At 33.6% G+C, this 27,977-nt stretch overlaps 1 protein-coding gene and 1 non-coding gene across 2 annotated transcripts; one reads left to right on the forward strand and one right to left on the reverse strand.

Moving 5' to 3' along the window:
• Nucleotides 1-2,255: 2,255 nt before the first annotated feature.
• LOC138306906 (glycerol kinase 5-like) lies at nucleotides 2,256-20,376 on the reverse strand. Its single transcript, XM_069247467.1, has 18 exons — nucleotides 20,176-20,376; nucleotides 19,482-19,565; nucleotides 18,283-18,444; nucleotides 17,777-17,870; nucleotides 17,209-17,284; nucleotides 16,230-16,323; nucleotides 15,170-15,259; nucleotides 14,291-14,332; nucleotides 13,944-14,081; nucleotides 12,790-12,863; nucleotides 12,208-12,268; nucleotides 11,587-11,713; nucleotides 10,829-10,933; nucleotides 10,593-10,643; nucleotides 10,039-10,082; nucleotides 8,756-8,922; nucleotides 8,168-8,304; nucleotides 2,256-7,758 (listed from the first exon to the last, which is right to left on the reverse strand). The coding sequence occupies exons 2-18, from the start codon at nucleotides 19,515-19,517 to the stop codon at nucleotides 7,604-7,606; spliced, it is 1,653 nt and encodes a 550-aa protein (XP_069103568.1). The 5' UTR covers nucleotides 19,518-19,565; nucleotides 20,176-20,376; the 3' UTR covers nucleotides 2,256-7,603.
• Nucleotides 20,377-20,442: 66 nt separating this feature from the next.
• Nucleotides 20,443-20,514, forward strand: Trnad-guc (transfer RNA aspartic acid (anticodon GUC)). The gene has a single exon. It is a non-coding gene; the product is annotated as a tRNA-Asp (tRNA).
• Nucleotides 20,515-27,977: the final 7,463 nt, after the last annotated feature.

Consider the following 27,977-nt stretch of genomic DNA (forward strand, 5'->3'; position numbering starts at 1 on the left):
AAGTCATTTAAAGATTTTAGCCTATTTGACCCCCATGACCTTGAATGAAGATCAAACTTGGTAGCCCTTCATCCCAGCATGTCACAGGCCCAATATCAGTACCCTGGGCCTTCTGGTTCTTGAGAAGAGGTCGTTTAAAGATTTTAGCCTCTATGACCCCGTGACCTTGAATGAAGGTCAAGGTCATTTATTTTAACAAACTTGGTAGCCCTTTATCCCAGCATGACACAATCCTAATATCAGGTCTCTAGACTTCTTAGTTATTCACAAGAAGTTGTTTAAAGGATTTTAGCCTATTTGCCCCCTGTGACCTTGAATGAAGGTCAAGGTCATTTATTTGAACAAACTTGGTAGCCCTTTATCCCAGTATCCTACAGGTCAAATATCAGTACCCTGGGCCTTCTGGTTCTTGAGAAGAAGCTGTTTAAAGATTTTAGCCTTTTTGACCCCTGTGACCTTGAATGGAGGTCAAGGTCATTCATTTGAACATCCCAGCACTCCATCCCAGCAACCTACAGGCCAAATATGAGTAACCTGGGCCTTGCGGTTATTGAGAAGAAGTCGTTTGAATGAAAAGTTTACGGACGGCGGACGGCGCACGACGACGGACGGTGCATGATGACAATAGGTCATCCTGACCCTTCGGGTCAGATGACCTAAAAATGGCGTCGCCTTTTGTGACGTTGCTTGTGATTGGCTGAGATGACGGCGTAAGAATTTCATAGACAAAAGAGTCCCAAAATGAATTTTGAGTATTGAAGAGATTATCTTTAGTAAATTGAATTATAAGGATTAATTTGAATAATTTTTTTATGTTATGGAGATATAACACAAAAACCTGAGTGTCTTCGCGGTTTATTTAGAGTACAATCATACTTTTGTGTTATATCTCTATAACATAAAAAGTCTATTCAAGTTAATCCTTAAATACAAGGTTTATTATGAAATTCATAACCAAAGCAAATTGTCAGTTACTTACTTAGTTTCGCTCGAAGCGAGGCGCTCCTTTAATGCGGAGGAAAAGATTCATTCACTAAACCGAATAAGAGTGTAATCCTTATCACTTCCGTGGGAAATGTATAAGCGCATTCGCAAACAGTACCAGTAATTCTATTCAGTGTGTAATATCACTGAAACAACATAAAATACTCAAAAAATATCAAAGAAATACTTTATAATACATACCTTTGTTATAAGCCAAGAAAAAGACGGCACCGCCATACAAGATTTTCGATATCGTAAAAAAGACGTCATTCCGTTGAATGTGACGTCACTTTTTAGCAGTATTAAATGACGTTTCATTCATCGGAAGGTCAAAGTTCGGGGTCAAGTTAGAAAGAGTTCCATCAGATATGGAACACATTCACGTGATCGTATTGACGGCATTTTGTATTGACGGATAAAGCACAATTTTATCCGACAGTAACTATACGTCAGTATGTGGGGCAGTTGCAGGATAAACCTGGTTTAATTTCATTTACATTTTTTCAACAAGACACGCTTATATTCTTCAAATTTACATTCAGCCAAGTATGTTCCTGAATGCATAATTCTCGTCTTCGTCTCATATACAGCTACAAATGACCGTAGGTTTTCCCCATTTAGACACATTAATGCCAAAAGACACCAATTTTATCATTATCTTTTGACAACACCATATCAAAGAAACAGACAAAAAATATAACAAAAAATGGCAAAATTTCAGATTGAAAACTAGAACAGATTTGTGACTGTCTCATATCGGTTGCAATATTTATCATCAACTGACGGCATTACTTCCTGGATTGCTTACGTCATTGGTTCTATATATCAGAATTCATATGACCTGCTTCGAGTGCCTTAACTCCGAAAACATGAAACTTTGGACTTATCATCCATTTCACCACGTGTGTTAAACTCATGTTGTCAATTATGTTATCTAATTGCATCTATGACTAGGAATATACCTAACAGAATTTATGTCTCTCCGTTAACAAAAACCAAACAATGGATTATTCAGAAACAATTTGGCCGTCACTTTCAGAAAATCTTAATATATTTGTTATTTTTTTTTCCCATCTGAAATACCTTCAGTTTGACTATGACATTTAATTTAAATGTGAATATAACGACAGTGATAGTATATATTATGGAGTATCGAGCATGATAGGCAATGAAGGGATATGAGGCAATTTCTAAACACGTTTACATCATTCAAATGATAGCTTAGAAAAACATTGTATAGTCAAAATAACAATAAAAACAACAACATATGATAGTGTAATGTATCTGAGTATTTATTACACCAAGGCAATTTTATCAGTACAAGGTTGATTTCCTTTAATAAAACTATCAAACTTAGTGCAACATATTAATCCAAAGTACACGTAAATAGGAGCGAGTTGTACTACATGTCGTAAACATAGACTTAAATGACGACATTTGCATTTTACTAAAAGTTGTCACTTACGTTTACGAGCTTTAGACCATATATAGACATGTGTGCATGTGTGGTTTTAGTGTTTCAATTTCAAACCACAGCAATGTTAGGAATCATTTGTAGATTTGCCGGCAGGTTATACTTTGCTGAAATTTTGGTTGCCATGGTAACCAGGTCACTATGTGTAGATTTGCATGCAAGTTCTATTTTGCCGAAATTTTGGTTGCCATGGTAACGGGGTCACCATGAGTAAATTTGCAGACAGGTTATATTTTGCCGTTTAGATTGCCATGGTAACAATGTATTTATACACAGGTTTTGTAAAGTAATTAACAACTAAGTACATAATGAATCAGTTATATTAAAATTTGGTAAATTGTTGACATATATGAATACCTATAAATAATTCAACACATCACATGCATCAATAGCAATTACAATGGAAACGTAATTATAGAGGAACATTTGGCTGTTGTGGTCTCATCAGAGAATGGGCAGTGAGAGGGTGTTAGTTAGCCATTGGCTTAAAGTTCTAGTTTCATTAAAGGAGAAAAATAAATCATATTGGTTAGTGAACTATAGGTCTCGAAAATGGGAAGGGGCGTTTATAAGAACATGAATGATTCTCATCCAGAAACTTTGTATTTCTAATAGCAGAATGTTGGCCCTATTGGTTTGAACCATTATGGAATATATAGAAAATAAAGAGAAATTCCTGGAATTCCAGCAACTCGTAGCACCATAGAGAAAGTCACCATAGACATTTGATCATGAACAGTATGCTGTACATTTGGATTTTAAACACGTATAAAAAATATAACATTTTAATGATTTAAAAATAATGAAACATAAAAATAAGTAATTGTTTGAAACGGTATATATCACAATCCAGTCTCAGTTACACATGAGTCCCATAGCTAGAATAAAGCTTTTTGAGGGCTGAAATTCTCTCAATCCCTTTACATGTATATGCATGCGCGTGTATATACATGTATCTCTCATATAGACAAAGCTTTATATTTGAGATATTTTATACAAGTGGATCAAGATAACTGATTATGGTAATGAGTTCATCCACGTATAAAACGCACTGGTGTATAAGTCGCAGTAACGATTTTCATGGAAAAAAGTCGCGACCTATATTCTGGAAAACATGGTACATACCATAACATACAACATTTGATAATCGTTAATATGACAAACCATGGTTTTGATATTAAAAGTTGGTGGTCAACAATACAAGGAACTGAAAACGTGTTACATTATCCAAGGCAATACAGTAACTGTAAACATACAATGTACTTATTTTTATTTTACTTTTTATAAACAAGTTTTTCGGTATTGAACCACCGAATTTATTGCACTATTTTACATCAACACCAATTAAAATTTAATTTGTTCACATTTGCACTGAAATAAGTACTTTATATTAGAGAAAATGTAAACAATTTTCAATTCCCTATGGCTGGAAGAATCATTATAACAGAAGGATTTTATACATAAACATACATTGTATACAGTATCGCTATATAATAGTAATTCCATTTGAAATTAAGAAATACACACAGCCCATTAAGGTTGAAAATATCCTCAGTCTCAGAATTGACACTGAAAAATCTTATAAACGATTCTCAGGTAAGTCTCATAAGTAAACCTGATAATATTTATTTCAATTAGAGTGAGGAACCTTTCAAAATTCACTGAATCATATCACAGGGACCTGGCACAATTTTCAACCAACAGTATCTGTACAAGTATTACTGTATCATAAAAATACATGTACCGTTGGTTTGCAATTAGTGCCAAATCCCTGTGAATCAGATTTTTTTTTCTCATTTTTAGCAATTTTTTAATTTGCAGAAATAAATGTTTATGAGGTAGAAGTTGTTCAGTCAACCAAAGATTATATCTAAAAATTGCAATACATGTAGTTGAGTAATGAAACTTAATCTGCAATTTTACAAATACATGTATAACATAATTATGTACATAAATATACCATACTTCTACATGATTGCACCATAATTCAAGAACACAAACAAAGAAAAATGTCAAATGTACAATTCTTCGATAAAATACCAATTACCTCAGTTCTGTTTATTATCGCTGTTTACAAATGTCAAGCTCAGAGCTTATATTAGAGTTAAATACACTGTAGAGATTTTAGATGTCTGGAGATTACAGTCTATCCTAATGTGAAATACTCCTTTATGATTACTCTACCTGAGTACCATCCATAAAGACTTAAAGATGCTCCACCGCCGACAGAGCATAAATGATATTCATCATTCGAATATTAATTGGTGTTTAATTGTGTATATATATGTCTAATTAGCACAAAAAATAAAATTATCTATTTTGCCTTTGGTGGATGTGCAATCAGTACTTCATTCCATTTAGGATATAGTGACACAGATTTTTTTGGGGATGCAATTAATTATTTTTTATGTTAAAACTTTTCAATGGTGGTAATGGTGTAAAGTAAGTAACTTTTGTAAATGAAGAAAAAGACTAAATCGTCTCCTCCTGTTTTTGATAGTGAAAAGATACCATTTGTCAGGAGTGGAGCATCTTTACACCAAAATAAATCGTAACCCTTTAAAAAAAGCTTATGTCCAGACAGTACAGTCATTCATCTAAAATTATACAGTGAAACCTGCCTTATTGACCATCTCTGTATTCAGACCACCTTCTTAATCAGTTTTGTAGGATCCTACATAGTCAACACAGTCTGACCTGTGTATAAAGTTCACTTGGCTGTAATGACCATTTTTTCTTTGGGAAGTATTTATAGACAGATTTGATTCTATATAAAACTATAAATGATCTTGAGACATATCGAAGTTCTATTGTTAACTAAATCTTTAAATCAAAAGAGTATACCATTGGAATTATAATAGTTCTATTTTTAGTAATAGGAATGGAAAATTAGCTTTCCTCACATTGAAATTGCTTCAAAAAAATGACTTCATTGTCAATATCACAGAAAGCTCATATTAGCAGCAATAAAACTAAAGACGATTACAACGTATTAAAGTTCCCTTGTATACTGACCTAATGAATACAAAACTTTATCATAAGGTTTTACTAGCTATCCCATTGGTGAGTTTGATACTAACTGGAGTTTATTTTGGTTTGGTTTATTAGGTTTAACAACCTAACAACCAAGGTCACCCAAGGACGACCTCACAAATATGTAATGTGTTGTGGTGTACTGTGGATGTCTGTATGTTTCTTTGGCTGCATGCGTCAGTGATATAGCACTATAAAAAGAGAAAGAGTTCTACTATACAAGAAGATCCTTACATGACTTCGGCTGTTAATAGGATGTAAATATAATTGTCCAAACCAAACCAAACTAGTCTGTATGTTTTGGGAGGCTGCAGTTTATTGGTGTTGTGACTCCTTGAAGCAGTGGAATTCTTGCCCTTTTTATACAGAGTGCAATCTCACAGAAGTATAAAACAGTGCATTAGACCAAAAAATAAATATGTCTGTTTAGCGTTACCCAACCGACCCTAAGTTTTTACCCCCGACCCTTATTTTTTTTCCACTTTTCTACAAAAAAATATTGCAAAGGCGGGATTTTGACCGCAGACTCCGGTTCCCACCATCATTTGAGAGTGAAAAACACTACAAAAAAAATCCTCCCGACCGACCGAATTAATTTTGCCAATGTAACCCTAAAAAAAAACATTTTTTTTTTTTTGGCCTTAGACAGTTTTACTATTGTAACATAATAATAGTTTTTGTTCAATCTGATTACTTAAAATACAAATCTTCACTCTGTTCTATGTTATACAACAGTTACCATCACAACGAATACCTACCCGCAAGGGAGGTAACTCTGTGGTATGCAAAGACAGAATATAAGATTTGTAGTTTAATCAGATTTATAGTGTTAAAATCTGGTATTGGTGGTCGTAGATTTATGTTTTTACAAAGTAAACCAAAAACATAATCATCATGACAAGAAATGGATCATTAGTCATTCTGATCTATAAAAGTTACTTCCTTTCTTTTGAAGGGAAATAACTCCAATAAAGCATAATGGTTCATGAATGAAAATGGTACGAGACAGAGTGATTATATGATTTTGTGTCAGAGCTCTGTAGCGAGCAATTCAGGTCACTAGAGACAGTTCTTCCCAGTTCCACAGCAATATTGATGTACACAGCTGAAAAAATGTGACAATCAATAATTACTGTACATTGTTTTTTGGGTTGGTTTTTTTTTTTTTTTTTTAATACGTTGTATATTGCATATATAAAAAATATAAATTAATGATTTATCAATACACTTTTATGTCTAAAGATACCCAGAAAAAAATAACCACTCATTCATAATGGAAACATGTGATCTCCATCATCATAATTATAACATCATGCATATAGGTATACATTTAATATATACATCAGGAGACCTCTTTTACGTCATTGGGAAATAAAATGTATTGATTGAGCTCATTGAAGTAAAAATATAAATACAAATTTGTGTCTTCGGTTATTTCACAAATTTCTTTTATGTATAGGAATACCGTTTGAATACCACAATTATGTACTCGCTACAATAAAGCACCGTTTTAACGAACCTCTGGGGACAAACGAAATTACTTTATCACAAACAAATAGTTTACAGGAACCTTGATAAAAAATAAAAATTACTTTGTTACTACCACAAACTTGTTGTAAACGTTTTCATCATAAACATGTTTTACTGTATAGTCCATTAGAATAGTACATCTCTCTTCCTTGAAAAGTCCTTCCTTTGAATATTGAGGAATAATTAAACTCTTTCATCTTTGGAATACCAAACTTGACTCATTCATTTTAACTACAACACTCAATTTTCCTTCATGCTTAAAATACAACTATGTGAACGAGTCACTTTTCCTTCATACTTGAAAAACAACTCTTTGAGCAAGTCACTTTTAATTTCCTTCATACATGAAATTTTGCTTTTTTGAATGAATCACTAAAATCCCCTTTCCCTTTCATTAATATATTCATGTGGAGTAAAGAGTCATGGTCCTTCATTATTGGGATTTAAATAGCAAATCTGAAATTATCCACCAAAGGGAATACAACTCCTATGGGTGAGTTACTGTTTCAGGACCTTACCTTTTATTTTAATCAATTGAGCGAGTTATGGCACATTGGAATGTCCTTCTTCTGAGTAAATCAATCATTCACCCAATGCATACCACTCCTTGGAGCGAGTCACTGCTCTTTCCCAGTCTGTGAACACATTTTTGTACTCCTGCCATCTTTTTTGGTCAGGTTTAAATAAGAACTCGGATTTTCGTATACTTCGTAGCTCTTCTTTATCTTTCCAAACTCCTGAAAGATAATGTAAGATTATTTCAAAATGTTTAGTCTTAAATTCCAACTTTAGTCCTAAGGGAGATAACTCTAACTGAATGTAACATATTTTTAGATGGTACATACATAGGAGCTCTACTCAATTTGTCCTCTTCTACATCTAGAATGTAACTTCTAGACACTCAATTCATAGCTCTTCTACTTCTGGAAGCTCTTCAATCTACAAGCTTGAAGATCTTCAGAGAAGACTTAATCTCTTTTAGAAGAATTAACCCAGCCAATTGTTTACCAATGTATAGAGATATTTATTGCTCATTTTCACTGTTATGTAATCCAAAATGTTATAAATTCACACACAGAGACCTAGTAACACACGCAAGAGAATTATGTCAAAATAATTTATTTACTAAAACAGTATTGTACACACCTGCATGGAGACCTGCTAAGAAGGCGGCCCCCAAACTAGTTATATCAGCTCGTTGTTTGGCCCGGTCAATCTCCTGACCGGTGAGATCTGAGATTAGCTGCATAAGGAAGTTGTTATTGCATACCCCACCATCAGCTCTACAAAAACAGGATTATACAGGTAACAAAATGGTTAAAACTATGATAAAGTAAATATGGTACTGAATTTATACAAAATTATTATACAGTAATAAAACTAATATTTCATGTAAGACAATCGAAACATCACCAAAAATTATTACCAGTAAAATGATAAATGAAAAGATAACTTGTTGTTACAGAATAGAAAACAATACATTAATGATTAATAAAAAAAAATTAATACAATAAGTCTTAAATGAGTAAATGACAGCAAAAATCTAAAACTAATTTTGAATCTATACTTTGTTTCATTAACCCCAGCAACTTCCCTTTGGTTAACATTGTCAGTATAAAACAGAAGCTTGACAAGAGATGGAAGCCATGAAAGAAAGCACAAATTATGCTTTAACAATGTGGAATGTCATAAAAGTGAGAAAAACTTGAACTCTAGTTATAATGGACTTTTTACCTTATCATATAGGAGAGCTCCACTTTGGATTCTTTCAGAATTGCTTCGTACAGTATTTTGAATCTGAAGGCGATAGATTCCAGTAATGCCCGCACTAGATGAGCCTTTGTGGTGGTGGGTTTCAGTCCTATGATGGAGGACGCTGCCTTGTCGTCGTTGATTGGAGCCTTAAATAAACAGTCTAACATCAAAACCAATCATCATTTAAATGGATTTCATTTATACAGATACAAGTATATATTCAAATTAATACTAAGTGACTTCCTTTAGACAGAAATTAAACCTAAGCAAAACAAATATCTCTAGGTCCTCTATAATCATTTCATTACATGACTGTATTCAACAGAAAATTTATAAAGTAACTCAAAGACCATGTTAAAGGAGAAGGTACGTTAAGACTCGAATATGGCCTCAAAATTAATTGTCCAGTAAAGAACAACATATTTTGCCATATAACAGTTGAATACATTTGCTAACACATTACATCCCGAAAATATCCCGCATGTGCCAATTATGTTCACTATGACGTCATCAACATGCAGTTTCCCGCCATTTTCACTAAAATCCTTGAAAAATCATACTTTTTGAGTGGTTTTCTCTAAAAATGAATGTGGCCGCCTTCTTGGAGCAGAAAGAGATTTCCACACGTTGTGTATCGTGTATTTACACATATCCATGCAAAATATAAAGTTGCTCCAAGGTGGCGGCCAAATCCATTTCAAGCCTTTTCTAACGTAAAGATGATGAATTTCTAGCAAAATTTGGCGAGAAGAGGAAAATCGTCAATTTGATGACGTCATAGGTGGAGCACATCGTGTACATGGTTATAAAAAGTTATGTTTTGATGAATGGCAAGTATTAGAGTATTTGTTGATGTGAAATTTATGTGGATCAGAGTTAATATTTTTCGGCCTGAAAAATTAAGGCCAAATACTGGTCCTATCATATCTACTCCTTTGTTCAAAGAATTTTGTTGACCCTGCTGACCAAATATTTAGATTATATTCAAATAACATGACTCAAATAAATTAGAATTTTTACATGTACAATGGTCTCACAGACTTCAGCAATCATGTTCTGACTGTATATTAATATCACCTTTAGAAAACAGTCAGGTACTATACAACGTTTACACATTACATAACCATGTCTCAGGAATAGATGAACATCCATTTTACATATTTTATAAATAAACTTCCATTGGTTAGGTCAAAGGTTTTTACTTGATTCTATATCTCTAGAGAACTGATTTTGAGATATGCAGTATATACAGATGTAATTACCTGTAGTCCACTGAACGCTGTTACTATACAGACCCCGTCTGAATCTGAAATACAATAATTAAATATTATTGGACTTAAATTACGAGCTTGTAATCAGCACAGGGACCTGGCACGAAAATTTTTAACCAACAGGATACTATGATATACATATGTATACTGTTGGTTAAAAATTTTCTTGCCAGGTCCCTGTGGTAATCAGTCTAATCAACTGGAGAGGAAGTGGGCTGTAAATAAACTGCTTATAAAAGATATTCAGTAGTTACTGTATAGTGTAAAGTTTCGCAATTTACTATTTGAAACTTATTCAAGGGTGACTATTTTCACAAATTATCTTCGTAGCCTTTAAAAGTGTAATTAATCTAACAGGTTGTATTAATATGTAAAATCATGATATTGATAAAATTTGCGAAGTATTAAACTTTGCCAAATTGGATGTGTTCTTGAATTTAGCTAACTAAAACCTTCACGAAAATTAGCACCAGTTGTCCACTTGACACACCCTGTAAGATTTAATTAATCTTGGAGATGGAAGTAGCGGTATATATTATATTTACCTGGTACAGAAGCTGCTATCCTTGCTGTGTCAGAAACATCATCAAAAAACCCTGTACAAAATGGACAAGTAAAGCAATGTTTAAGTTCAGGGATTACCTAGAGTGGTCAAAAGTTATAATTCCAGATGCAAAAGAGGGCAAATGGAGTTAGACTCTAACCTTATGTGACATCATAATCTCAATATTGACTCACTGATGCTAAAGATAGAAACGTGAGTTCCATATTGGAAATATACCTATAGACTTGGCCCATTCTATAACGGTGCCTGTATCTGTAATGGCGCCCTCTGCTACATAAACCAGCTCATCCTTTATCTTCCAGCCAATTTGAGGATAAAGACCTACAACACAGAACGCAGCACAGCTATATATAAATCATCATTGTTTGTTTGTTTGTTTGTTTGTTTATACTTTATGGTCCATTGACAGCTAAGGTCATTTACAGTAGCTATAGGATCAAACTATTGTCTTTAAAAATTCAGGAACAGAATTATGAAATTTGAATAATAATATTGGAGATGAAATGTGAAAAAATATAATTATACGGCCTCCAAATGACACTTAAAATGTTGCAAAAAAACTTATATTAATCTTCAGTTAAGAACAAATAAGCAAGATTATTAAATAAACTATATATAGAACAGAGTGGCTGACTGATATCCCGCACTAGGGGATAGAAGAACACAATATAATTTACTCAACTCCCTCCTATGTCAGGGTTCTGTGTACCAAATTTTATCAAAATTTTTTGAGAGTGTTGACAGACAGACAGACGGACAACTCAATTCCAGTATAACCACACACCCCACCCTTAACCCTTAACTTCATTGCAGGGGTATAATAAAAGTGAAAATAGAAGATGAATTCTGCTGGCATATACTTTCTCAGACATACATGTGTTTGACAGCAATTTTCTTCAAAATTTTTAAAGGATTAAATGGTTTTTTTCAAGTTACACTACTTGAAAATCTAAAACTTTACTCAGCTATCCTACCTGCTACTGAAGCATGAGCGTAGCTGCCAGTATTCACATCAACAAATGTTCCTGTTCCCATGGTGCACTTCATATCTCCGACGTCATAGCAACATTCTCCAAACATGGCCGACATCTGATCAGATATCTGGGTAGAGAATCATAATAATCTGCCGTAATTCACTAACAATATGCCCCTCTCAGCAATAAGCCCCCTCCCCTTTTTATCAATTCTTTCAGAAGCAAGGGTGAAATCCGGCAACAAGCCCCCCACCCTTTTGTCCGATTCTGTCGGCTTGCAATTTTTTTCCTCGTAATTACGTAGCTCTACTCATTAAAAAGTATCAATGTAATATAGGTCTGTTTCATGGGAATGAATCCAAACTGAAATTTATCTGACATTACAGAACTGAGTATTCCCTTCTTCAGATCACACAAAGAAGAAGTCCCTGTTATAATCTGATTTGATCAAACAAAGTGAATTAGTGAAAACAATGAAATACTATCCCCTATATCATTGCTAAATTGTTTGAAAGTGGGGTTTTTTTTGAGGGGGGGGAGTGTTTCTGTTTTCAACTGAAAGCAAAATAAAGAACCAAAAAAAAAAAAAAAAAAATTAACAGAAGTTAAAAAATTCCTCACCATAGCTGTGATAGGAATAGGAGCACCAAATATAGAAGAATCTGTTTTGCCGAAAAGACCACTGAAAAAAAAGACAAGAGTCAACAGGTCTTGTGTAAAGAAGCTTAGATAAATTTGCTGAAAGACAATAGTTTTATGTGTCATTGTATGTGTTTGTGTGTGTCCTTGTAGCAGTAGTGTGTAGCCAAATTTTGAAACTAAAAGAAATCTGAATCTTCGACAGAAAAATCAACAATCTACATATGTACAACCAGCATATAACATCTGTTCAAACTACAATGAACTTCATTCTGATTTGTATGGTTAGTGTTAGGGTGTCAGACATCCCACTTCTTAACCAATACAAATCCACAGGTAAAAACTAACCATAGATTGTCCTTTTCTTCGCCATTTTGGTGAATCATTAATTTTTGGCTCCCAGTATCCAATATTCATCATTTGAATTTGAATTGGTGTTTAGTTGTGTATATATGTGCCTAATTAACACAAAGACAATTGTTCAGATGGCCACCATTAAAATGTCTCTAGCTAGATCTAACTCAACAACCTATATTTATGTTAAGCAAATAAAGTCAAACGTACCTCGTGTCTTTGATCTCCGGAAATATACTCATAGGAATGTTAAGGATACCAGAAACAATAGTACTCCATTCTACCTGTAAGTAAACACACCTTTAATTAACATGTTAAAACTGTCATACATATAGTAACTACAGTGGACCAGTGACTAACTGAAAAGCAATAATCCTGAAAATTTACAATCCAGATAGAAGAATCGGGGAACAGATTTTATAATTGATGAAAAAAACAAAATCCAGCAGTCAGAAATAACATGTACAGAATAGTTTGACCTGGGATGCAAGTGTTCAGATATTTAACCAACGGAACACTTTTCATCCAGGGGATGAAATATATTTATGTTCAAGTAGTTTCCAAGGGAGAAAATTCCTTAAAGCGACAATTCAGTCTAAGAGTACATCAAAATTTGCATATACATCGGAAACAAACCAATTCTAATGGAAATTAGATTAGTTGCTTTACTGTGATATGCAAAGAAAAGACCACTGCAGTGAAATGTATTTGAAATATTCAAACTCGCTTACTGTCCGCCATTACACATTGTCTAGAACTACTCCAATTGCTCTAAGAGTATAACGTAGTGTGTTTAGTTTATTAGTTGCATCTTCTAGTCTAAATATAATTTCACCAACTCCTCAGTGGTTAAGTATTGCATTTAATTAATGTATATTATTATGGCTCTGTTATGGGTGCAGCATACATGTTAAATATACTTGCTTAGTCGTATTGATCAACGATTTGGAATTTCAACGGTATTAATCAAAATACTTAACAATGTCATGAAATTTGTCAAAATTTCTTTTTATGTTTCATAAGGAATGTAGAACAATACATTTATGTCATATTTTGCTTCATGGTTATGTAATAGAATGAGCCTAATTAAATTGTCCCTTTAAATACAGCATTTTATGAGCACTGGTAAAGTAAATCAATTGTATTTCACGACAACTTTATTTCATGTTTACAAACAAAACAACTTTTTCACGACAATTTAATTTTACAATTAAGACCTCTTTTTTTCTGTTTAACCTATTTTAAAGCATTTTGACGCGATATATTTTCCTGATTTCTAAAATTTGTGAAACTTAACTGAACACATAAATAAGTTGTTTTTCAATACTCCTTCCCTAAATCAAAAAATAGGTCTATATACCCACCTGGAATGGATCAAACAGCCCCGTCCCACTGGCATTGGAATAGTCTGTAGCGTGAACTCTCTCACCGGTCAGTTTCCATAACAACCATGTATCAATACAACCAAACATTACCTGATCTTCTGATACTCTCTTCCGCAACTACGAACAGATAACATTACACAGTTCTATTAATGTTCAAAATCATGGCGATTTTATCATGAGATATGGTGTACCTGTAAGACTAGACAAGTAGAAATCACCAATGACATTTCACATGATGACAGTGTGTTTCGCAACTTTATTGATGAGGGTGTCTAGTAATGTTTTGGTTTTGGGATATCAAAATGACGTTGTTGAAGTTTGCTTACCTCCTCTATGTTTTCTAACGCCCAAATCAGTCGTAGACTAACCTGCACAGAAACAATTGTACATTACATTTCCGGATTATATTGATTATACTCAAATTTAACATACCTTCAAATAAAGGCTGCCTATTTTTAAGATAATTTCCCAGCAAGAATCCAAGACTTATTTTTAACTGATGATATTCTCAAACTTAAGAATAACTTCAGATAAAGTCTGCCTATTTTTTAGATAATTTCCTTGCGAGAATCCAAGTCTTGCTTTCTAGTGTGGCCTATCTTCAAAGCCAGCATAATTTCAAGATACATTTAACTGTAAGAAATCGAAGGTTTACTTTCAAGACCAGCCTATTTTCGTTTCAGGCTAGTTATCAAAATTTTAGGGTAAGCTGTTGCAGTGGATTCCGGCTATGGGAATATATGTTTTGATCAACCACACTCATTTTTCTGCGTGATCTAGAATCGTGAAATTCATTGCCAAGAGATATATTTTTACATACTATATTATGTGAAGGAGAACCAAACAAGATTTTTATCACAATAACAATCTGCTGTGAAAAAGCTTTTTGGCCCAAAAACACGAAATTATGTGGCAGCGAAATTAAGGCTCAAACACATGAAATAAGTTAAGATAGTATAGCTAATTGTGATTTTTATTTTCAAAATAGCCATAAGAAATATTTGACTTATATTACCTTACTAAAAATAAAGGTATGCCACATCATGCACCCCTCCCTTCATTTTGTTGTAGAAATAACAAGTAATATGTTGTGCCTGATTAAATATCAGGTTGAAACTTCACATTTGTTGTATAGTGATTTTTTTAAAATTAGTCTTACACCCAATCAACAGCTTACATTGTAGGTTATAATTCAAAGTCTGTACCTGATTGGACATAAATTTGAGTACACTGGCTGCCAGGAATCTGGGCTGTCGTGTAAATAAGTGTAGAATTGAGGATCCTTTGTTTAATGCCTACAACAAACAAACAAAAAAACATTGATTATTATCCAATTAAAACTGCTGAGGCTACGAAAATTTGTTAAAGTATATAGCTAATATTTCCTTTAAGATATATTTCTGAGGCAAAGTCATGAATAACCAGGTGATTTTGAATTCTTTATTATTTTCTAGAGCAAATAAATATTCAAAATTTGCATTGACCAAGCCTCCCATTTCCTTAATTTTTTCTTTTGGACTGATGTCTCTTACATATTTGTAACATCCAAAGTAGTTCATGATGACAAGACAGAGCTATTTGCTCTTAGGGATAGATATACTGATTGTAACGTTACTATGTAGTATGAGTGTAAAATTATGATGGTTTTTTTTTATTAGGACATTTTCTTCACAACACATAAAGTTACCATTGACTCTTAAAGGCCAACTACCTTTCCGAAATGGCTTTTAATTTTTAAAATGGGAATGTAAAACAAGATCGATAATTTTGTAGAGTCATAAAAATTATTAACTTACCATTAATACTACATTTATCATCACCTTCTGAACGATTTGATTAAAATAAATAAAATGTTTATTTTCATAACGCGGGTCGTATTATGTTTCCAACCGTCGTCCTAAATACCGTGCGGTAGTTGACTATCACTGCGCCAGACGGCAAAACAGCGAATGGACTCTCCACTGATTTCATATATTACGCAGGAAATCTTGCATATGTTTGGTGTCGTAACCTTATTTTAGGTCATCGGTATGCATTTTCTGATGTTATTAATGTTCTTTAAGAAACCTTTATATTTTGCTCCGGAAAGGTTATGGGCCTTTAATAATTGGATGTATAGACCTATGAAATATTGGACAGATGTAGGCGACAGAAACATCTGAACTGGAATTTTCTGTCTTCAATGGAAATCTAAGTCAATTCTATACACTATCAGTATTCATATGTTACACATAAAAAATAAAACTATAACAGAGAATTCTGTACCCTAAGTTTGTAGGAGTTGTTCCACGACTTGACATTATCACTCGCTCTCAGATCCTGCCACGTTATAAAGTTATGGAACGGCTTCCCCGTCTCTCTGTCAGCAGATTGAGAATCATTATTGAAATTGACTGAACAAAACCAACTGACAAACAACATGTATGTAAATGTATGAGGTAAATTAGCACTATTTCTTGATTACCTCCCCTTATCAATCACGAAGTGATATAAAGTACTTTAGAACTAATTCTTGATTATCTCCCCTTATCAAGTGACATAACCTCTCTCATGCTTTTTTAAGAAAAGGGTGTGGTGATCTATGGGAGCATGTAGGTGAAAAGTACACATAAATGGAAGTGAATGGATTATCCTAAAAACTGGTAAACTGTATAGCTAAATAAAATGTAGAGAGGGGCTTTATTACACTATTGTCAGTCAAAAGCACTGGGTTATTTCACGAGTGATTTTCAGCATTTCAATTTTTAATTTGAAGTATAACCAATTATAGTGACTAGAGTTAAAAAATACAAATACTTTGTGAAGGGTAGAATGCAATGCTCTAGCTAACTCAGCAATCTTTGTATTAGACAGCTTAAGAGGTCTTACTCATCAAGTTGAGATTAACCACAGGGGGCCAACTCAATGAAAATGGATGTTGTCATACATTTTTTGCATTTGGAGGATGGACTGATGAGTATATATGACAGTCATGTGATTTTTTTTTAAAATACAAGATTTCAAAAATTATTAAAAAAAATCAGGATATTTAAGTACTATAGTTTTATAGTAAATATCCCGATTTTTTAATAATTTTTGAAATCTTGCATTTAAAAAAAAAATCACATGACTGTCATATATACTCATCAGTCCATCCTCCAAATACAAAAAATGTATGACAACATCCATTTTCATTGAGTTGGCCCCCTGTGAGATTAACCTGTCTCACAACCAAGGAAGTGAAAGATTCTATTATCTTAATTACCTGTCCCAGGTGAGGAATGTGGATCTCTGTGTGGTTATCCCCAAACATGTAACCTGGCTAGCAGTGATGTTAGCAGCTAGAAATGAAATGATACCAACCAAGGATAGGAATAATTACTGACAATATCATCTAAGAACACTCATGGCAATTTTTTTTCTTGAAATGATAATGATTGGTTATTAATTAAAGTAATTACCATGATATACTGTTGAGTTGATAATACAAATGTATTTATGTGAACTGAATAGACTGTAGTAACTATTTACTTGTAATAATGAATTTGTTCACCCTTTACTCATCATTTATATGTACATTTTGTATGTTTTGTTCAGTGAGTTAATGTGTTCAGTAGTGTGAGTTAATTACTATACAGGTGTTTTAACATCCATTCCCCATTAAGGATGTTAGTGTTGTATGTCCTTGTACTAAGAGATATCAAAGGTCATACACAATATCAGGTTTACAAGAGAAAAACTACCAACATATATTGGCCAGTATTATATACATTTGGGTATAAAAACCTGTGAAATATTCATACAGGTAATCGTAAAACTTCTACAGTTACTACCTCTGATAGACTCCTTGATGCAGTCCACAGCTTGTTGTACCAGAACGTCAGGGTCAATCTCGGACCAGCGAGGCTTAGGATATATAATCTGTATCTGCAACCATCATAACAAAATCTGTGTAACAATCAATTAAACAAGGTCTCTGAGTCAAAATATGTACAGCTGTATAGAAATAGATATTCATCCGAACTCCTATCTAATATACTACATATATGTATATTCCCACTGACGCCTATAAACACAACCTCATTCATTGTCAGTGGAGTTACAATATCATAACAGATTAAGGCTGTCCGTACCTGGTAATTTGTATGTATTGGTCAATGACTTGCTAAATTTCTCACATTTCTTAAAGGTCATGAACCCAAAACATTACCAATATGACCTCACTAGTTGTGAACTATGACCTTGGACAATGACCTCATGACATAATCGACATGACCTAATGGTTGTGAACCCAATAACCTGGGTTCATGACCCCATGACATCATCAACATGACCTCACCCTTTTGCTGCTAGAGCCTTTGATGCTGCCGTCTTTTACATAGACGTGACTCCTCAATGTCGTTGTGCCTATGTCGAGGGAGATGACGTAGGGAGTGACCTCATTAGACAATTGGCCATTACCGGTACCCTTACCTGGGTTCATGTTGGCACTAAGAATTTTCTGTAGAGTAAGAAGAGTACATAATCATTATAATAGAGGAAAAGTCTCTCATCAATAAATCAACTAAAGAGTAACTTTTGACAACCACCAGCGCCTGGCTGTCTTCTTCAGTCTAACTATGGGTATGCATGGTCAGCAAATGGTTAACAAATCTATAAAATTATCGATCTCGTTTTACATTCCCATTTTAAAAACTAAAAGTTGTTTCGGAAAAGTAGTTGGCCTTTAACATAATAAAATTTCATATGCATTAAATTTGTAAATACATGCACTTAATGCAGTATATATACTTTATTCGCGGTCATGACTTTCATGTAATTATAAACTCAAGAGACCACATGACTAAGAAGTAAGAAATATCAAAATGTTGACTGAAAACATTAAAGGGACAATTCAGTCTAAGAGTACATTAAAACTTGCACACATTTCGCAAACAAACCAGTTCTAATTGAAATTAGATTAGTTGGTTTTACTGTGATTTGTCAGAAAAGCCATCTGTAGTCAAATATATGTGAAAGGTTCAATCACCATTACACATAGCCTTGTATGCCGAACCCTGACCCTGCCTGTGTAGTAAAAAAGTTTTTGTCTAGAACTACTCAAATGCTCTCACAGTTGTGTTAACATTATTAGATGCATGTTCCTGTCTAAAAATAATTTCATCAACTCCTCCGTGGTTTTGTATTGCATTTATTCAACGTACGTGACTTTGACTTGGGTAAAGGCACAGTGTACATGTTGTACCTGCGTAATCGTATTGATTTGGAATTTCAATGGTATTAATCACAATACTTAACAATGTTGTGGAATTTGTGACTAATTCTTGTCATTTGTTTCATAAGGATTGTAGAACAATACATTTATGTCATATTTTGCTTCGTGGTTATGTAACGAATTAGCCTCACTGAATTGTCCCTTTAATGCAAAAGAAAGCATTACATGCATATTAATGGGTATGACTATATACCAAGATGCAAGAAACTTTCTTTTTTATTATTTAAAACAAAATGAATAAGAGAACAGTTGTATATACTTACACTATAAAATCGTGTCCGTTGTGTCTTATCATCCATAAGTTTCACAGATTGATTAACTCATTTAAGCAGCATCATGCTTGTTTTCTGTATAAAGCATATCAATGTCTATAAGAGATTTATTGAAGGAAACAGTATACAGCTTAGTATGAGCCGGAAATTACATTATTCCTGGCAAGCTTAAAGTATGAGCAGTCGACTGAACAACATTGTTAAGTCTTCCGAGAAAACTGACTATTATAGCTAAGCCTGTGTACAATAATCTTCATACGTTCTGTACATGTATATAAGAACAAAACCTGTACATATAATGTCTGTGATAAGGAAGTTGAAACTGGAAAGTGATTAATTCGTTATCTCTTGCTTAGTCCAATCATCTTTACAAATTTATATCGATTACCCGCGATAAAAACTTAATAAGGAAATATTTTCAACGACAGAGAATATAAACATGAAGACGTATTGGCATATTATCAACATAGATTTGATTTATTATATTTTCCTTCATCGCAACAAACAGGGAAAGCATAACGTTTATCCTAAATCACAAGATTAAAATCTGATTCGAGAATGAGATGAGCAAATATGTCCATTAAAATGTTTAATTTGTCAACCAAGTAAGACAAGATAACACATATATCTTATTATTTTGAGTCAAATTTGAGGCGATTTATTCCGGTGATACTAGCACACTCACGATTTTCATATCAAAACGTCACCTATCAACTTTCAGTTTACGTTGGACCGTCCGCCATTTTGTTCAAGTCATGTGACTTGTATGGTTAGGGATACATTTTACAAATACATTTATCTCATATAATATAACATTTCAAAATAGTGTTTGGTTTTGAAAATAATATCTGATGTAAACTTTAGTGAAAATATAACAATGTCATTAATAATTGTCTTCGTTTATAATGATTTTTATGTATAAGGTTATTATTTTTCGACCATATAGATGTACTCCTCGGTAGTATAGTGGTAAGTATCCCCGCCTGTCACGCGGGAGACCGGGGTTCAATTCCCCGCCGGGGAGAGTACTTTTTTTTTTTCCTAATATTTTCTGCTGTTTTAAACTATAAGTCATCAAATATTCACACCATAGATAAAAAAAATATATATTTCCAATGAATATATAAAAAAAGTGACATGATATGATATGCATTATCCATAGATCTGATCGCTGTGGAACGTACATGCAACCAAAACCCATCAACAAGATGCCATTTTTATGGACAGAAATGCTCGCATGGTGCCTCATTGATGTGAATAACAAATCAAAAGGATCTGAGGATTAGTTATATTTTATACATTTATGTAGAGGACAATTTGTACTTTTTTGATTTGTGATTTTTTTATCTAGATACCTAATACGTAATGGGTAGGTCCATAATATATAGATATAAACTAATTAATTCTCAGATCCCTGTGTAAAAGTCACGATTCTCAGGACTACAGATGTTGTCCTAATAGGAAGACGTTGTCAGCAGGTTATAAATTTATACTCATTATGTAGCTTTTGAAACATTTTCTGTTACATAAAAAAGTCTTGGTAAATGATAGTCCGACTTTCATATTCTGATTTTAAATATGGTGAACCTAAAGTCATTTTTGAATATTATCATTTTGTATGTTTTCTGCATATCACCAATGGAACTGTGGTCATCAGTATTCTTATTAATATGATGTATTCATTATATACATCTGATTTAAAATCATATCTTCGATTACGCTCTGATACTCTACGCTCCAGTACTGGAGCGTAGAGTATCAGAGCGTAATCGAAGATATGATTTTAATCAGATTGGCTTATTTACTACATGTATATTTTGTATTACTTCAACTAGTTTTTCTCTATTGTTTGTTGGTTGTTGATAGTCGAGATTTAAGTTACAATCTCCCCATTCAAAATCTTTAGAATATAATAAAACTAAAATGTAATCGATCTTAAAAGATTTCCTAAAGCGTTCGATAGTGTATGTCACAAGGAACTTCATGTTAAACCTTCAAACTCGGTTAAAAATGTGTCCGTAATCGCCGACAATTTTTTTAGGAAAGAGTAGATCTTCAAATAAAAGTACAAAAGTTTGCATTCAGCAAAGGCCAGTTATATGTCCTTTACTATTTATTCTATATATAAATGACATATCTGATAACATCTTGAAAGTCTTTAAAAACTATTTGCGGATGATACTTTATCAGTACTATGTTCTGAACCCTCTTTTTCATATAATGAAACCAAAATATTCAATGACAAAACATGGACAGATAATGGATGGTAAAATTCAATATAAGGAAAACAGAAGCGCTACTTATTTCCAGTATTGAAGATAAACGTCATGTTACTGATTTAAAGTTGAAGTCAGTGTAACATGTAGGATTACCGCTGGCTCAAACTGCAATCAAATACGGACGGAGAGTTATCTCCACTTACAACAGTTTAGAACGAACTAGGGAAAGGTGATTTAAAGTTGAAGTCAGTGTAACATGTAGGATTACCGCTGGCTCAAACTGCAATCAAATACGGACGGAGAGTTATCTCCACTTACAACAGTTTAGAACGAACTAGGGAAAGGTGCATGAGCTATCAAGAGTTAATTAAACGTAACTTTACGTTTATCTAAAACGAATTAGTATCTCCATTGATTATTAATTGGTTAAAATAAGAAAAATCACCGTCCATATAAAACAAGATTGTTTTAAATCTAATATCTTTTATTTAACAGAAGCATTTTTGGAAGTTTGATCCAGATTTCCCCCTCTGCTATCATGGGAGATAACTCGTATGGTCTTATCACCAAAGATTCATCCATACCACGGTCCCAATCTCTGTATATAGCCCGAAGTAGTTTCTTGTATCAAAAACAATATTTACCAACTGATAAAAGGATTTGGTAGTGCGTATGACTGAAATCTGAGAAAAATGCCTGTTATATGAGAAAAACTAAACCTTTGTACAAATAAATCTAAATCTAGTTCGACCAACAAAATATTACTCTCCTTCGACAGGGCAACAATGTTAATCTTGGCCTTATTTACTGACAACCAAATATATTTGGAATATTGTACATGAATCATTCATCAATTTATATACGAATCAAGCCATCGATAATGAATATAATATGAGACAACTCGTTCAATAAGAAGAAGAAAAGGAAGAAAACTAAAGAAAAACATGAAAAAATTATAAAATACCGTATGATTGGAATTGATGCGAGACAGGAAGGATTTTCGATCTTAGGTGTGGTAACGATATTTAAATCCATATGTTTATTACATTGTATCATCGTTATGATCAAAGTTGTTTTTAAGTTCTTCATTCAATTTTAACATTTCCTGTATACATATCGTACATTGCACTCCGTTACAGTATACATACTGTGCAACATGTATACGCGGTACATGTATATACATGTAAAAGTTTAATCCATAAAATAATCATTAAAATAACAGGTCGTGTTATCCGTTAAATAGTGGACGATATGGACTTAAACCATACCCTCGTCCATTTCCCCGCCCATGATTTTACATAAATGAAGAACATTTCCATTAATTGAGAAAAGGTATGCTGTATACGTGTGTCTGCGCCTTTACCCTACAGACTTTTTATTTATCTATAAAGATGTTATAAAAAATAAAGAGAAGGTTTATTTTATCGAGTTTTAATTCATATACAGAACGTACTGGAGTTAATGTATGTGACACTGTGGTTTCCGAGGTAGATTTTAACATACACATTTTACTATACAGACAAAGATACATGTAGGTCGCATTGTGCAGTAAACTATCGTGGCTTATTAATCATATTTTCAAAGTTGTAGTTTTGGTCACCAAACGGTACTATCTGTATAGCTGTATAAATGAAGGAAAAGTAATAAAACAATTAAATATTTACACTGTATGTCATGGTTTACAAATATCCTAATTTATTACATACTTCACGTAATTGTCCCACAATAAAACAATCTCTTCTACTATTAAAGCTGTGAATGGAATGTGTAGGAAAGTGGAGCATGCTCCAACACGTGTCAAATCAGGTACGGGGCGGGTCACCTCTATTTAAGGTTAATAGTGATCTCGTAATAAATAAATTAACGAACAAAGTGTCAGTCGTGTCAAAAATATCCATTCTCAGTGTTCTGATTGTCCCAAATAAAAATGAAATATATTACCACAAACAAAATGGTTTTTTTCTTATATTGAGGCATATTATATAGTTTTCAAATATTACGTTATCGCGTACAATATTAATTATATTTATATACCTACAATCATCGACATAAATAGTAATAAATCACTGCTACAATCTCTAATATCTGCCTGCTGTAAATATAGCTATCTAAAATAGATTTTACTTCACAATTTAACAAAACTGGTAGGCGTTTTAGCGTGGTTTTTTTTAAATCCACAACATGGTTTCAGATTTCCGATAACCAGTTCTGAAAAGTTGAACGGCGAAAACGTTTTTGTCATTTTAGTAACACAACAGTACACAATGGTATCTGTATTTTACATATACATGGCTTAACGTACGTATGCACTGTCCATGTATGTATGTTACATGTATATGTTAATGTAGGTGTAGTACATGGACAGAAATAGAGTTTATATATGCTTCATGATCAAACTTGAATCTTATAAAACAAATTACAAATGGTGTATTTCATATAGAGAATACATACAAGCATTCTAAATATAAATTATCCAAGTATGCCAATATTTGTTTTAACCACCGAACCATATTCAATTTCTTATCAAACCCCCTGCGGATCAGCGCTTGTGTTAATTTGACTTTAAACACGGGCTGTCATTTTTTTCAAATCCTTATAAACCCTAGGACTAATTCTTTGGTCGTTAAAACAAGTTCGAGTTTCATTTCACTGTCCTTTTAAAGCTGACACTCCAATATGTCACGTCACAATAATTGTATTTACCTGTAACCTGGACATAACACAAACAGCCCAGGTGTGGCATATACAGGTAGGCAAGGAGTCACACAACGGTGTATTAATATTAGCCACTACGACATGATAATGAAAATAGTTCCGGCAGCTAGGTGAAGGACTGCTTGTGACACACTGTGATGTCGGTTGCCAAGGACGCTCTGAGCGCTATAATAAGAGTGACCATTAGAATTTAGTAATGACCCTAACAAAGATTTGTCAACTTGTAGCATAATACGAGCAAATAAATCCTTTCTATTTCTGAACGGGTTAAACATGGAAAACAACATACTAATATGGTTTTATCTTTAATCTATTATTAATGTACACAAATTATCCTTACTTGAAGGCTTAATCCCTCAAATTTTAGTCAGAATATCTTATCAATACGTAACGTTAAGCTTACTGAACTACATATATACATGTACGTAGATGTCGACATAATATTTATGGCAGATACACAAGCGACTACAATACCCTATTGTATATCCACATTGTATACACATGGTATACTGTACATGTGCAATTTAAGGATAAGTACATGTAGGTGAACTTAGACCCCGTAATTAAAATTCTGTTCATTTTATTTTTTTTTATTTGCACGTGAATACCAGGAAAAACTTATTTTTTCACAAAGCTCACGTGACACTTTCAGTGAAATATAATTATCATAGAGGACGAAGATCACAGGTAACAGAGAATTATTTACAGTTAGTAACAATATGGAACCACCAGAGTACCCATAGACCATTCCTAGACGTTTTAGGGGTTTAGATAGAAAATCTGTAAAATTTGTATTCTAGCTAGTAAATACACTTATTGACCCCTAAAACGTCTTAAAATGGTCTATAGACATTATGGTTGGTCCATCTTGATGTAAACTGTAACTTATTCTCAGATCCCTGTGACTAATATAGGCCCTGCCTAATGTCTTTCAATTTCACCTCATATATGTCTGTTCTAGCAAGTCTAAATCAAATGACAACATGTCTCCTTAAAATGTTATAATTTAAAAGATAAAAATGTACAATGAATCTATCCTCATAACTTTGGTCATTACAATATAGCATGTAGACTGTATGGGGAGGGAGGGTGTTGTGTGGGCGAGGGTGTTAACTAGTAAAGTATTCATGTTGACCAGTCCAAGTAAAGGCTAATAATGAAACTTTGGATTTGAAAAGATAACACTTCTACTTGGTTATGTATACATACACTGTTCATGTGTAACAAAACTGTGTAGTTCTTCTCATTTACTTAAAAGACGACGTCCATGACCAGGTTTGGCACTCTATCTAAAAGAATGGCCGGGAAGGCGATCGTCTGAGACAGTACAAGAATCGTCTGACGACGTCGTTGGTGTCATCACCTTTGTCATTGCTGTTATCATCTAATCTTATCAATGGACACTCATCGCTATATGTTTGTAGTTAGACGACTTCGGGGTGACGTGCAAATACAATTAGGACTAATGATAGCCGCCCTACATTGTTTAAAGTTATATTCCCTACTTAATTTAACAATAACGCATACTTGTTTAAACATCACAAATATCGGATATTTCTGAAGCAACAGGCTGTTCCAGGCATAGGAATCGTCGCCTGTCTCCTTTCTATAGTCGTCAGATCTTTTTTTGAATCATAACAAAACTAAAATGGTCAATATGACTGTGGATCTAATTATTATGTTTTCAAACAAGTGGTCATCCTGGATACTCCAGGGGTTACTTTCACTGTCGGTGGATAACAGAAACCCATGGAATGTCGAGAATGACAGGTTGTGTGCTCTGTCCGCAACTATATGGTACCATATGGACAAAGTTCCCTGCGAAATACCACCGACGTACGTCTTGTACATGACTATACCACAGCCCGCGTACCCAGAGATATTGATTGATAGATAGGTGTGATTTTAACCATTTGATAGACCCTGCACAGACAGACACATGAAAATAGTGAGAGCATCTATCAATAAAGTCTCAGACTCTTGAAATTCCACGGTGTATTAGTGATAAACGAATGGAATCGTGCAAAAGAGTAAAACTGCATCTGCATGTTTTGGACTATCGATGACCCCACTTTGTCATATGATATGCGCCTGTTCTGTGTGATGCACTACAAACAATGCCTGATGCAAAACGTGGGCTATTGATTGTCTGTGTCCGAGAATACGGCATTAATTATTGACTTTGTGGTGCTGTACTATTGTGACTGCCAACAGGCGATGACGCCACATTACTACAGAACAGCTGAAGATACGGAGTCAATAGGGACACCAGGACCTAGCAATTACTAACAGTCGATATTTATTTATCTAGTCTTAGACAATAAAGGGAATAGGTTAAAATCGGTGAAAACCATTCTTCTTTGTGCTATTATCCTCGATATTACAGGGGTTAGTATCAATATCGATATATCCGCGATTGTCTTTCGATATCCACTGGTATAAAGAGAGTGATAGTAACCGCTGAAGTATCGAGAATGGTGTGCTATATAATTGTAAACCATACAGATATACCTTTTACCGATTTTTAAGTTTACTGCCGTACAGACGCCCATAACATGTCTGATATCGGTTTTATGTGGACTATAATTATTTCTCAGGTCCCTGTGGGAATGAGGAGGAGGAGGGGGTATCCCGATACAAAGTATACAAGTACCTTATACGTGTACATGTATGTCACGGGGACGATACTAAATATAGACGTGCCCTAATCAATGGCGATAAATATTCAAATACAAAGGTACATGTATATCAAATTCTTTCAAGAAAGATAAGTAACAGATTATATTTATACTTAGAAACACCCCCGAGACAGACAGCTAGATTGTAGAGAGTGTCAGAGTGGGTTAATGCGAGTTTCGCAATAAAGAACTGGTTTTGGCCATTAATGTCATTGACGAAGGAATTTAATGTTCAGAACAAAGCTCTAAATACTTTTGACCTAAGTAAATAATATTTCAGTAATGATTATTATATTTGTTTTTTTACATTATTGTTACTCGTTTATTGAACCTAAAATCTATCTCTTACAATATGTTATCCTCAATAGAATGTAACCCCTTGAGTACCGATAATGATAATAAATATATATATATATATGGTGCCAAAAGAGAAACTTGGACATGATTTGTTAGCCATTGGCATAAAAATCCTACTTTGGTCAATAACGTGAATAGCTTGTTATTTTGTCAGGCTAATGTTGACCATCGTAAATTACATACGTGTACCTAAGAACGTATATATTATTATGTGTTGTTTTTGCGTATCTATGTTGACTATTGAAGTAAAATCGGTACAGTTTTATCTATATACAAGAGCTTAGTAATGCACTATAAATGGTTGTGCCAAATCATACACCTACATAACACAATACTTAATATTATTTGACACCACCTTGATCATTGATCATTGTTATAATACCCTATACTTGAATAGGCGTTAGAGAATTTAAATCATTTGCTTTTAGACCCAAACCTGGCTGGTAAACTTGGCAAACACTCAAAGCAATGGATTCGATTTCGTATGGTCAGCGAAAATTGATTCCTTTTCTGTAAAA

Source organism: Argopecten irradians, chromosome 14, assembly GCF_041381155.1.
Source record: "Argopecten irradians isolate NY chromosome 14, Ai_NY, whole genome shotgun sequence".
Taxonomy (NCBI): Eukaryota; Metazoa; Mollusca; class Bivalvia; order Pectinida; family Pectinidae; genus Argopecten; species Argopecten irradians.

Excerpts from the sequence above, each read along its gene's own strand:
- LOC138306906 (XM_069247467.1), bottom strand. The coding sequence starts at position 19,517 with ATGGATGATAAGACACAACGGACACGATTTTATAGT. Across the intron at positions 12,269-12,789 it reads CCGGAGATCAAAGACACGAG|TGGTCTTTTCGGCAAAACAG; the intron begins GTACGTTTGACT and ends CTTTTTTTTCAG. Across the intron at positions 11,714-12,207 it reads CTATTCCTATCACAGCTATG|ATATCTGATCAGATGTCGGC; the intron begins GTGAGGAATTTT and ends TTCTCTACCCAG.